This window comes from Sebastes umbrosus, chromosome 1, assembly GCF_015220745.1.
Source record: "Sebastes umbrosus isolate fSebUmb1 chromosome 1, fSebUmb1.pri, whole genome shotgun sequence".
Classification (NCBI taxonomy): Eukaryota; Metazoa; Chordata; class Actinopteri; order Perciformes; family Sebastidae; genus Sebastes; species Sebastes umbrosus.
Genome location: NC_051269.1, coordinates 5,709,875 through 5,723,342, shown reverse-complemented (window position 1 = coordinate 5,723,342; position 13,468 = coordinate 5,709,875). Strand labels below are relative to the sequence as shown.

Sequence of the window (13,468 nt, the reverse complement as noted above, 5' to 3'; positions counted from 1 at the left end):
TTTACCCACTTCAAGGCTGCAGCACGGAGGCCTGAGCGCTCTCTGATGGCGGCTGGTCTTGAATGGTAAAAGGGCTCGACAAGGAGCACGCAAATTAGATTTGCCTCTCCTCCCGTCAATAGCGAGCCTTGACATTGTGCAGGTCTGAAAATTAATTTCCAGTCAAGAGTGTGTGTGTGTGTGTATGAATGGTATAAGACGAGGGGCACGTCTTTAATACCAACATGTGTATCATATTGAATGGAAAAATGAATAAAAGTATTTTAATACAGGCACTTTGGTATTTCAATTGTCCAGCCGCCAGAGAGGAAGAGCCAATCAATTTGACCTCTGAGTGTCACAGTCAGCCCATTGCAAAAGACGGTCTCGCTACTATACGGCAAAGCACTTTTAATTACGTGGAATGGGTATATATACCATGGTAAGGGTTGTTTCATATATTATATAGTTTATATTGCATATCTTAAGAAAAAGCTTCGCCAACGGAGCTACTATGAGGTTAATGTGCGCAGTTAAACTTTGAGACTCATCCTCGTAATTACTTCCAGTTAATATATTTAAAGTAATATTCACATAATAATCATTTTGATTCCTCTGATTAGAGTGTCACTCGATTGCACCGTAATTCCATACCAATAATTAGCGATTGGATATATATAGAGTGCACCAATCAATCTTCATGAGTATTATAATTTCTGCATGAGAAAGCCGTATATAGTATTACATGAATATGAATTAGTAATTTGTATACTACTATCATGCTGACAGGTCAAGCCTAGAGTTTGTGACATTTAATGTTCACAGTGACCTACAGAACCATCTTCTAAAGACAAACAATTCACTTGTCATTATTTTCTCTCAGTCAGTTCTATGTACAGTTGGACATCACATAGTGTGCTCTTGTCAGTTGACAAAATAAAATAATTATTGGGCGCTATTCAAGTCATCTACAGAGCATGATTCTAATTGGTTTTTGGATAGTTCATTATTTTCTGTGTAACATTATGGTTATGGGAGTATTTTTCCCCACCGTACATCTCCATTTCAGAGTTTCTTGTAAAGGAATAATTCAACATTTGGGAAATAATCATGATTTTTACATGTTTTTTGAACAGAGCCAGGCTAACTGCCTCCAGTCTTTATGCTATAGGCTAACCATTTCCTGACTCCAGCTCTGATCGATCATCTACTCATCTCACTCTCAGTAAGAAAGCAAACAGATGCATTTCCCCAAACTGTAGATAGAAACATTGGTCTCAAATTAAAGTTTGAATAAATTTAATTCAAATTTAGATTTTTCATTTTTGTATGTCTGTCCATCTCCTTCAACATGACTGACAGAGTGCCCCATGGATGTATGTAAGAGAACTGGATACAGCGGTGGAGGCTGCCGTTCATTCCTATGAGAGTTGCTCAGTGGCACATGAAGCCAAAATGGCTCAACTGATGAGTAATAAGGTACCCAGATCTTCACAATATAGTAATAATGATAGATCCATCTATTAAAACTGCATAGGCAGAATTGGGTGCTTATGGGTTCCGTTTGTATTTAAAAAATAAATAAATTAAAAAATAATTAAAGCTGAAGTAGGCGAGGTTGGAGCAAATATGATTAAAAAAAGTTATTTCTATAAAACCGGTCTCTATATCGTGACAGTAGTACATGAAACAGGTGCCTCTGTGTCCTCCGGTGCTCCTAACGGCATCTGCAAGATTTCACAGACCGGAGGAAAACAAGCAGTAAGAGCTGATCTGAAGTCCGCTGTCCAACTGACGTCTATGAGAGCCGGCTGTCAATCATTTGTGAACTCCGATCAAACGGTCAAACTAGGCAGCGCTGATCAAATATGAATCATTATTATGTTACGTTAATGCCTATTTCTCTCCTCAAATGTTTTCAGAATCATCTTGTAGTGTACTGTTTAGCTGTAAAATGAGAAAGTTTGTGACGCCGCCGCCATTGTGAAATCTGTCTAAGGAAAGCCAAGTTCTGGTCACATGTCCGGAGCACAGCCAATAGGAACGCTCCCTCAATGAAATGACCTGTGATTGGTCAAAGTATCCCGTCACGGGCTAGACTTTTTAAAGCCTGAAAACAGAGACATGAGGAGGTGCAGAAGTCTAGTTATCTCTCAGAACACTTGAATTACAATATGCTGAAAGGTTATTATGGAATTTTTGCAATGATGCAAAAAATATACTGCCTACTGCCACTTTAAAACAGAAAATGAAGTCATTGGGAACAAATTGATTGCCAAAAAAAAGGAAAAGAACAATTGGAATAATAGAATAAAGCATATGTGAGATATGACAAAAAGTCAACCTCTGGGGTCTGCAGGGACCCCAGTCAGTAGGGTGAAGGCTAAGGATGTAACAAATGTTCCCTAACAAAGAGCCTCCTGGGTAATTTAACAAGGTTAAATAAAGGTTTTTGTAATGGTCATTGATGTTCAGTTTTGTATTTTCTTAACGTTGCCTCTCGGCATACGAGGCATACATACAGATTAATTGTGATCCCGCTGTGATAGTGAAGCGCAGGCAAAGGTTGACTGTGTGCACATCTTTGTCTTTTCCTGTCTCTTTGTCTTTCTGTCTCTCCTTCTGGAGGTACGGGGTCGTCCCCAGATAACTCTCGGTTCGTCAGCATTGTGCCAGGTTCTAATCTCCCATTCTGATCAGGCAGAGGGCAGAAGAGCCGTGGCCCACTGAGGTCCTGATTGGAGTTTGTCAGAACTCTGGACGATGCGATTAGAACAAGCTAATTAGGACAGACGGAAGTTTAGGAAACTTTGGAGAAGTCATCGGAAGGGAGAGAACAAGAGGGAGAGAGAGAGTGTGTCAGAGAAGATGAAATCACTCAAAATCATCTATAATGGGAAACAGTGTGTGTAGCAATGAGTGACAATGGTCACATCCCACGTCTTTCTGTCAACAAAGCGTATCGCCCACCTCCTAATAACTGCTTGTGATTGTTAAGTTTAGGTTGAACTGGGGATTCTGTAGTTAAACTTTTCTCTACATCTATGTTTGTGTACGCTCTTGTGCTAACCTTACGAAACACTGGCCAATAATAAAGCAGTGGCTCTTACAATGACAAAAAAATAAAATAAAATACCCACCAGTTTGTCAGCCTGCTGCCTCTCTATTGTTTTCCTCTCTTGCCTGGATCCTCCCCACCGTTACATCAGTATCTTATGTAAGAGCTGCGATCAAACATGTGCGGGGGGGACAGCAGGAGAGCATCGGTAGATCTTAGCCTCAGCTGCAGGAACACTAAGAGAAACTGTCACCAGCTCTGTTTTTGCCCACAAGCTCATGCACTCTCGCAGGCACGACGGGCCACCAATTAGGGTTAGACGAGCGAGCGGAAATATTGAAATAAATAAACTAAAAGATCATTTGGGGCCTGGGGCTTGCATCGCTTGCATGGTGAAAGATTAATGCTGCCCCTCTGAAAAACTAAAGGCTCTAAAGGGACAGCGGAAGTGGCTTTTTTTTCCTCTTCTGAAGCACTGGTAAAATAAAAAAAAAAGGGCCTGGAGATACCTCCAGGCTAGAGGGGGCACCGAGGAGAGCGGCTGAGAGAAAAGATGAAAAAAGGAGACAGAGAGAGACAGAAAGAGGAAGGCAAACATATTGCATGGACAGTGGCACATAACTGCCTTAACTCTAAAACACATACAGCATGCTCTAAATCACACGACGTTGTCTCACTGTACCTGTGAAACCTTCCACTTATGGAAATCTCTAACGTTTAACGCAAAGCCTAATCTAGCAAGCTTTAAGGTCTGGATGAAGCAAAAATAAATATGTGTTCTGAGTTTGTCACACCACAGAAAAAATGTGTTATTAACCACCCCGTCAAATTTGAATGATTTAAAATATTGCAAAGAATATAAAATCATGAAAATATAAGCAGTATTCTGGTCCCTGAAACGCTGGGGGCGTGACCGCTGAAGGCTCTGAAACCACAGCCAATCACAGGTGAGGGTTGATAACGTATGTACAGTATACAAAACTTGTTGTTGGTCAACTCCAGAGACTTGGCCGAGCCGGCTAACTTCTGGTTTAGCCCTACATGCTAACTTGAATGGGGATAAAATGATTCAATCGTGAGGCTCTTCTAGATGTTCCATGTTATCGGACCGAATCGATCAAATGCTGATAGTGAAACGAGTCATTTCACTCAAAACAATTTATCTTCCGTTTTACACCTGCAACAGTATCGACGGAGTAGGCTACGGCGGAGCCTGTGATGTAAGAACAAGTTTAGCTAACTTGGTTGCGACCCAAAGCTCATGACCATAGGTGAGGGTTGGAACGTAGATGAACTGGAAAATCTAGAGCTTTGCCTTCCGGCTCAGCTCCCTCTTTACCACAACGGTCCGGTATAGCGACCGCATAACTGCAGACGCCGGACCGCTGTAAACCGCCCCAGTGCATGCTGCAGGTCACAGTTCGATGAAGCTAATAGAACCACATCATCTGCAAAGAGCAGAGACGCAATTTTGAGGTGCCCGAACCGGACACTCTCCTCCCCACAGCTGCGCCTTGAGATCCTGTCCATGAAAATCACACACAGGATCGGCGACAAGGGACAACCCTGGCGGAGGCCAACACCCATTGGAAACGTGTTTGACTTTGTGCCGAGTATACGGATCCAGCTCTCACTTTGGTTTATACAAGGACCGGATGGCTCGTGACAGTGATCCCCGGTACCCCATATTCCAGCAGTACCCCCCACAGGACTCCCCCGGGGACACGGCCGTAAGCCGTCTCCAAGTCCACAAAACACATGTAGACTGGATGGGCAAACTCCCATACCCCCTCCAACAGCCCCGCGAGGGTAAAGAGCTGGTCCACTGTTCAACGGCCAGGACGGAATCCGCATTGTTCCTCCTGGATCCGAAGTTTGACAATCAGTCAGAGCCAATAGACCTTGAAGAAATTGCAGAAAATGCTGTCGTGCAAAAACCCCTGCCCAAAGCTCCAAGACGTTTATGTGAGCCTGAACCAGCCTCGGGCCCCATGTGCCCCATTCACTGCTCTGCTCAACCTGGTCGCCCCCCACCTTGATAGGGACGCATCTTTTGCCATGGTTATCCCTGGATGACACTGCCCCCAGCAGTATACCTGACGCAAGAGCCGTCCAGTCCTCCCATGGCGGAGAGCCACCATGCACGCCCTGTTATTTTTACTTTGCAGCTGAGGTGATGGCGTGGGCCCAAACGCAATGCCGGCAAATGAATCCCTCAACCATAGAAGCCTCAAATGTACAGCAGATATCACTGACGCCATCAGGCCGAGCAGGTGCAGGCATAGTCTGAACGACACGACTTTCCCCTGCCGGAAAAGGGAGAAACACTGTCTATATTGACATCCAAGGATACTGTACATTGCGTGGGTTCTACTGGACTCTTGGTCCAGTTTATATTGAACCCAAGATCCCTGAAGAGATTTATCACCGTAGCGGAACATCAGCATATCAGATTGTCATCTCTGTACGAGAATATTCTGATGCTATAGTTCCTTAATGGAGACAGAGACTGCATCCACACACTTGGTGGGCTAATGACAGCCCACATGGGATGGCTTGGTATTTGTAAACTCTGCCTTGATAAGCAAACCTGAGAAACTTCCTGTGTGTAACGCCAAAAAATACGGACGGATGTGGTGCCATTGGAGCTTTCATCGTTGGTCACTCCGAGCCAATCAGGGTGAAACACCGACCAACGATAGAAAAATAACTTACCTTTAATTAGAAGTATATATAAATACCGTATAGACCACATAACTGTGCCAACTATGACATTGTTCTGGTCCCTTTACCCTTTGGATGATGGTTTGTGGGCGCATGAAGACCCAGTTCATTTGATTATCAAAGGTTATATAATTACTGCCATTGCTTTTGTGTTAACACAACTGATGACAATCTCTTGACTAAAATGTATTCTGTTGGTGCAGTTTTTTAATTTTTGCTCATTTTTGGCAATTTGGCCAAGTCAGAAAACCTACAACCTGAACCTACACACCTGGGACATCCCATTTTTCGGACATTAAAAAAAAATCCTCAGCTTCATATAGACATTTCTACGATAGGTGTTGCTGCATGCACCTTACGTAACCCAATGTGACCTGGGGACTGCATTTGGTAGCTCTCAAAATTCAGGAGAGTTTGGAGCCTTTCAAAAGCTTCCCATTGAAAATACTTCAACCATCGAATCTGATCCTAAATGTAGTCCTTTCAGCTGCTAGATGTGTCGTATTTCTGACAGCTTTCTGGATAAAAGACAAATATCAAAATGGAAAATATAATTTCTTCTAGCTTGTCTTGTCATTTTTCCGGCTTTTTTACCAGTACTGAAAAGATTCAGGTTTTTTCATCACAATTTCCACACTGGAAAGACTCAGACTGGTTCTCACAGAGAAAGCAGTACACAAACACACACACACACACACACACACACACACACACACACACACACACACACACACACACACACACCTGAGTAGGCCCAGTAGGTCTCCTCGGTGGTGGCTCTCCGGAGTCGCGTCCCGTCGACCGTGGCTCTGTCTAGGCCTTGGATAGGGGCTTGGGACTCGGCTTGGCTTCCTGTCAGCGCTGCAGGGGAGGAAGAGACGAGGACAGGCAGGTTAGCATAAGCTGCAGCAGCACTCTGCAGCCCTGGCTGGACACCTACTGGGCAGGATGACAGCCAACTGTGTCCTTAGCTGCCTTACCACGCAAGCTGCCTCGTATTAACATTCACAGTAGGAACCCTAAGGTCAACAACAAAGAATAACTACACTGTGGAACTTAACGAACTAGAAAACAGACCAAGCTACCTCACATACATTTAAGGACAACCTCTGTCCTCAGACCAAAAAGGATTTCGCAGCATCATAAAAATACCTACCAATATTAGACAATACAGACAAAAAACACCAGAAAGGAATATACAGTGACACGTTAGCTTCGTCCGTTGTTGTTGAGGGCCTGCTCTGGCGTTTCTTATCTAGAGTTTAATATTAGTGTGATTCTAAAGAACAGACTTGACACGTTTTCGTAAACGTTGTGCATTAATAATGAAAGATGGCATGTACAGTGTCTAATTTAGACCGTTCTCTGAGTAGCTAAATTTAGGTACATCCTCTGCAGGTGGCAAGATGACACATAATATGGTGTTTTCATAATGTCTTTGCATTATGTATCAATGAGAGCATTCACTTAGAGAGTGTGATGATGAAATCTGTTTTTCTTGTGGCCCAAGGCCCTTTGGTCCTTTGGTCTAGATAATGATTCCGAAAATTGCAAAACAGGGCCCCAAGACCCAAAGACCCACAGACCTCTGGAGGCCCCAAAAGTCCCAGGTTCACTATATGTTAACTGCTTTTTGTAATTTGATTAATTGCAAATTTGTAAGGAATTTGTGTAGGATCTGGCGGTATCTAGCGGTGAGGTGAGGAGATTGTAACCAACTGAAGCCTCTCCCATGTGCCAAGCGTGTTGGAGAGCTACGGCGGCCGACGTGAAAACGCAAATGGCCCTCTCTAGAGCCAGCTGTTGTAAGAGTAGCGTAGGTCATTTGGAGCAGAGCCAGTGCTTAGAGTGTGTGTGTACGAGGGAAGTGAGTGGTGAAGCGAGGGAGAGAGAGCGGCGATGGCGACGGGAGAAAGTAACGTTGTCGACTTCGGCCCAAGCCGTTCTGGGGTACTGTAGAAACATGGTGATGCAACTTGGCGGACTCTGTGAAAAAGACCCGCTCCCTAAGGTAAGATGGCGATTTTAGTAACAAGTAGACACTATAAAAGCCGTCACTGGATGTTACCTTATCAGGTCCATTTTATACAAGAGTCAAAATAAAAGCTGCTCATCGCAAAAGTCAGCCTTCATCAGGTTTACAAGGTTGCACTCAAACCTAGTATACTTAGCTGGTGCACAGACCAGTCAGAATTTAGTAAATGTCTTACTATTTCAAAACATGAAATGCCTTTTCAAACTTAGACATATTACAGCACAGCAGCATTTCTTAGAATTTAATTTCTCGTGTATTTCATTTGGGAGTAGAATGTTCAAATGGAAAAAAATGAAGAAGCTCTCGGCTGGTTTCATGTGTGAAACTTTTAAATAACCTCCTCTCGGGCTGAGAGACCTTCTTGATCCCTGCTAAAGAAAAGGCAGAGATGGAACGCTTGGCTTCTCTAAAGTGGAGGACAGGATTTCTGACAGCATTTCTCCTAATGGCTCCACTGTGCTCTGTGATTTGGTCTTTTAAAGATCGTACACAGGACAACAATCATGCTAAAAGGAAGCTACGAGTTTCTTTTTAGACCCGCTGAATGCCACCTTTAACTTTCCATTTATAGCATGTCTTAAAGGCCTCAGTCAGAACACAGTACACACAGTCCAAAGGTCTTTCTTTTACATTTCACTTCAAGTGAGGGAATTATTTGGCAAGAGTCATCAAGCAAGTTCACCTTATATATTTCAAGTTATATTCAATTATATTTTCTTGCAATATGTACACTAAGCATTTTGCTGCTAGTAACATTGGCATTACACTCACAGAACATTTAGTGTGGAGCCTGGGAGTCAAAGTATAGGGGGCAAACCCTCAGGGGAAGACTACTAATAATCTGCCCAGTCTCAACGAATGACTCTTGATACAGTCTGAGTACCCTGCAGCCATCGCAGCCAAATAGAGTACTCATTTGTTTATCACGATATAGGGTTACATTGTAGCCTGTTTAGCGGCTGCTATCTGCAGCGTTCTCTCTCAAAACTGGACCAATTTCAAGTGTTTTTAAGTCACTTGGACACAAAAACATGGGGAAATAGGGTCCAATTTTAAAAACATTGAATTATCATAAAGGTCCCATATAGTAAACAGTGAGATTTACATGTCTTTTATACTATAAAGCAGGTTTAAGTGATATATAAATACTGTGAAAGTATCAAAACACTCAATCCACAGATAAATACACACAGCCCGTATTCAGAAACTGTGCGTTTGAAACAAGCCGTCAGGATTTCTGTCCATTTGTGATGTCACAAATCTACAATATTTAGACCATTACACAGTTTTAAACGTAAACATTCTAAATGTGTCCCAGTTTATTTCCTGTTGCGGTGTATCTGAATGACATCAGCTGACAGGATGTAAACATGGACTCAAGCTGTTTCCTAGCAACGCAATTCCGTTGCCATTCTGTCGAAATGCGCTAAAACGGAATATTCAGACAGACAGGATGAGAAAAATTATGTATTTTTTGAACATTAAAGCATGTAAACATGTTCTAGTAGAAACCCAAAATACAAGTATGAACCTGAAAATGAGCATGATATGTCCCCTTTAAAGGCGTGGCGTGTGTTTATAAGTGTGTTTGAGTTCCACTTTTTACATTGTCACGTCTTCCTGTGCAGGGAATCTCACCTTAGTCCACTATAAATACACGGTGGCAGCATCTGGAGTAGGAACTGCATGTCCCATCTGACCCCACAATGACCAGCTGTGGTTCTGGGAACACAGGGATGTGTGTGTGTGTGTGTGTGCGTGTGTGTGTGTGTGTGTGTGTTTGTGTGTGTGTGATATCTGATTCAGTATAGGGACAGTCCACCAAGCTGTCTCTTCAGGACACAAGGCAAACCTGAAAACATCAATCATGTTGTAATGGAAACTCAAAGTCTGCCCCCCCCCCCCTTTGTTTTAATTCTTTGGGATGTAAGCGTGGCTCATGTCTGTGAATGCCAATGAGAGGCAGCTCCATGGCTTTTCTATGAATTACATTATTGATTCCCAATACTGCTCAGAACAGAAAATGTAATTATGCAAAGACCCCGCCCTAACCCCCTTCATCCTCGCCTAACACATCTTCCTCTTTTTCCCCTTCCCTCTTTCTTTCTTGTCTTTCACTCAATTTGCCTTTCACTCCTGCCTTCAGTAACCCCCCCCCCCCCTCCTCCCATACACACACACACCTGACCTCTCTAAAGCCTCTGAGTGCATTGTCCTTCAATCATTTCATGACAGCCACAGCTTTCCCAAATTGCTCTGCAGCAGTATCAGCAGTACCACGATCTTCTTAAAAAAACAACCAAAACAGTTGGACATCCACAAGCTAACCTCATTTGCTTCCCTTTAAAACTCCCAAACTGTGTTCCCAACTACATATACTGTATAGAGTACCTGTAGTTCCACCCCTGTTCCTCGCCAACGTCTTTTCCACTAGCTTTAGGTAAATAAATAAATGCAATAGCTAATACTAACACCAAGCTAACCAGTACAATTTGAGAAACTCATCATATCAGTAAAGATAAAAAAACAACAGCAGCCCTGTTGAGGCTCTGAAAGCTCCTCATGAATCCAAATCTATTGTGTTAAGGAGGCTGCTGGAACAGAAGGGTAAAAGCCAGTGCTGAAGTGCCTTAAACCTGCATTCTTTCTAACAGCCAGCAGGGGGCGACACCTCCGGTTGCAAAAAGAAGTCCGATTGTATAGAAGTCTATGAGAAAATGAGCCTACTTCTCACCTGAGTCAGATCAGTCTTAATGTTAATGAATGCACACAGAAGGATTCATGGAAAGTAGTCAGACAGCTAGCTTTGGTGAAGTGGTCCCAAATGTTCGACTTGTTCACCCAGATAAGTGTTGAAACAATCTAACGTGGGCAGGTACGTCTGTAAAGATCCCCAAAAGAATCCAAACAAAGAGATGAAGGTTACATCCACGATGTTGAAGGAGAGACCACCAGCACCTGGTGCGTTGATATTTGTTATCCTTTGTTGAAGTTGAAACTGATCTGACACCATTGATTTATTACCTCAGTAAATATTGTAAACAGGAGTTTATGGTCTCAATCCATAGACTGAATATAAGAAGTGGATGTAGTCACCGTGACCGGCCATCGCCATCTTGGTTTTTGGCCGTCGCCATCTTGGTTTTTTTGGAACCAGAAGTTAAATGAGAGGGTGGAGCTAAGTACAACCGAACGCTGAACAAGACAGTCTTAGGTAACTTTAAAGAACTGAAAACACACCGTGAGAGGGTTAAAGTTCTCAGACGAAAACCATAATTTACTAAAAAAACATTGTGTTGTACGAAAAAGACTTGAAACTAACTCCGACCTCTCGTGTCTCTTCTGGTTCCACAAAACCAAGATGGCGACGGCCAAGATGCTTCAAAACCATAGTCAACAAACCAATGGGTGACTTCACGGTGACTACGTCCACTTCTGCCTTAAGCCGATCTATCCAGTGTTGGACAAGCTAGTTACTAACTAATTACTCTTTGGGTGGGGGTCGTCCTTCATAGATTGATTCCTCATGTGCCTGTGGTTCATGCTATTTCCGATCTATATTTTGTAGTTTTATAAACACTTATTACTATATAACATTATTACTAATGTTTTTTTTCTCCATAACACCTTACCTACAAATATGAGAAATATATAATTCACTCCCCTAGTGTCAGTTCAGCTGCCCCACACTAAACTCCTATAACAGCCATATATTGGTCTCATGTTTTACCTGTAAACACATTTTACTGCCTTTGTTCTTCATCTGGGATGTGAAAACATCAGATTTCAAAGTAGAAGTGTGTGTCCTGGTCATAGTTGAGTTTTAAAGTCAGCCAAACACTCACACACACCCCGGAGGGCAGTATAGTGGAGGTTGTACCACAGTGTCTGGTTTCACAAGTAGTTCAGCCGACTCCACTAATAGTCAGCACCAGAGCTGAGAGGGTCGGAGCAGCCGACAGACTGCCACGCACTGTCCTCGGTTTCCATCACCCTTCTCTATACTTCCATCTCAGTCGCTCAGTTTTGTGGTTAGGTTATTTTGAGACTCACGTGTACAGCCTGCCACGCTGTTGCTCCTGCAACAATGACAACAATGACGCAGCTAAAAAAAAAAGAAAAAAAAGTGCTTTGACTGACAAAAGAGTCGACTGGTTCTTCTCTCCGACGGGCTTCTACCACAAGAATAACAAATGTGTAAGTCAGTGACGGCGAAAGGAGACGACGTGCGGATTGAAAACAGAGGTGAGGGTCATTGAAGGAGATGAGGACGCAGAGGAATGACAGATGAGAATGGCAGGAGGAGGAGAAGGAGGAGGAAGAGGAGGAGGAGGAGGAGATGGGGATAAAAGCTAAGAGACGGACTTAAAGAAAGCCACAGAGAGGGTGAAGGAGAAGCCGCAGGGAGAGGAATAGGGAGTGAGGAGAGCGTATAAATAGGAGGAGAATTAAGCACAAACGATAAAAATTGCAGCCCTCTCCTAGCAACAGTTACCGGGTCACTGATGGACAGCCCGCTGCATGGCAACCAGGCAGCGGCAGAGGATGAGAGGAAAAGAGATGAACAGAGGCCTACTGTTGGGCTGAGGGGGAAGAATAGGAGAATGGGAAGACGAAGAGACGGGGGGATGGTGTCATGGGGAACATTTTCACCACAGAAATAAAGACAATGCTCGGGACTCTACTGTACGTGTGTATAAATATTAACATTATAGGCATTTAGCTGGTGCTCATCCCCACAGAGAATGAATAAGCTCTGGTAAAACAAAGAGAGGAAGCGCTGAGGAGAGCGTTGGAATTTTTCAGGCTTTTTCACATTGCTGTCAGTCTCACTAACTTCTGAGCTCTAAAAAGAGGAGAACTAGAGGAAGGCAGAGCTGCTGTTATGACAGGAAGGTTTGAACATTATAACTACGAGATCTATACCGTCAAAAGAAGAAAGCTCGCTCATGATAAGGACAAGCTTTTATCATTAATAGTTCGATAGATAGAATCACTTTAAGAGGAGACGTGGATCAAAAAGACGACACGGATAAAGACAATGACATGAACAAGCTGTCCTATAAGGAACAATAACACATCTTGCATGTCACTTTGTCTAACCAAAGCAGAAAATGATCTCCGAGAGAGCTTCAGAGTAGACAAGAATCCTACTTAGTGTCTAAATGCCGATGACGATCCCGTCTGCAATGCTGCACGACGACAAAAACTATATTTTAGTCCACTGTGTGATCCAGAGTGGACCTTGTGCATGATGTGAGTCTTTACGCCAACTATTTGTGGTTGAAACATGGTAAAGTTAGTTTATGGTAATGTGACAGGAAGCTGCAGCACCGTTGCTATGGTCACTAGCAGTTCATATTTAGAATGATAACTAAACTGTTAGATGGAAACATGTTTTAGTTGTCCTGATATACAATCCCAGTGTTGGTCCGTATAACAGCGCTGCACTTAGCGACATTTCTCAGTAGCGTCGCTGCTTTCTGATTCAAATAGCTTTTCGGTATAGCTCTTTTATGGATCAAGTAGTGAGGTAGCCTCCACACAAGCTATATTTTCCAAATCACCTCCCGTGAACTCCCAGGCGCGGGACACGCGACTAAAACAAAACATACCGGTGGGCAACACAGTCCTGTTTGGCTAAATAACAAAGCTAACAGCTAACATTAATA

The 13,468-nt window shown here is 43.2% G+C and overlaps 1 protein-coding gene across 3 annotated transcripts in view; it reads right to left on the bottom strand.

Moving 5' to 3' along the window:
* LOC119490712 (receptor-type tyrosine-protein phosphatase gamma-like) overlaps positions 1–13,468 on the bottom strand; it is a 460,745-nt gene that overhangs the window by 344,468 nt on the left and 102,809 nt on the right. For all 3 annotated transcript variants that reach the window (XM_037774207.1, XM_037774205.1, XM_037774206.1), the window contains exon 2: positions 6,506–6,622. In XM_037774207.1, the coding sequence (XP_037630135.1) occupies positions 6,506–6,622 (117 nt within the window). The remainder of the gene's footprint in view (positions 1–6,505; positions 6,623–13,468) is intronic.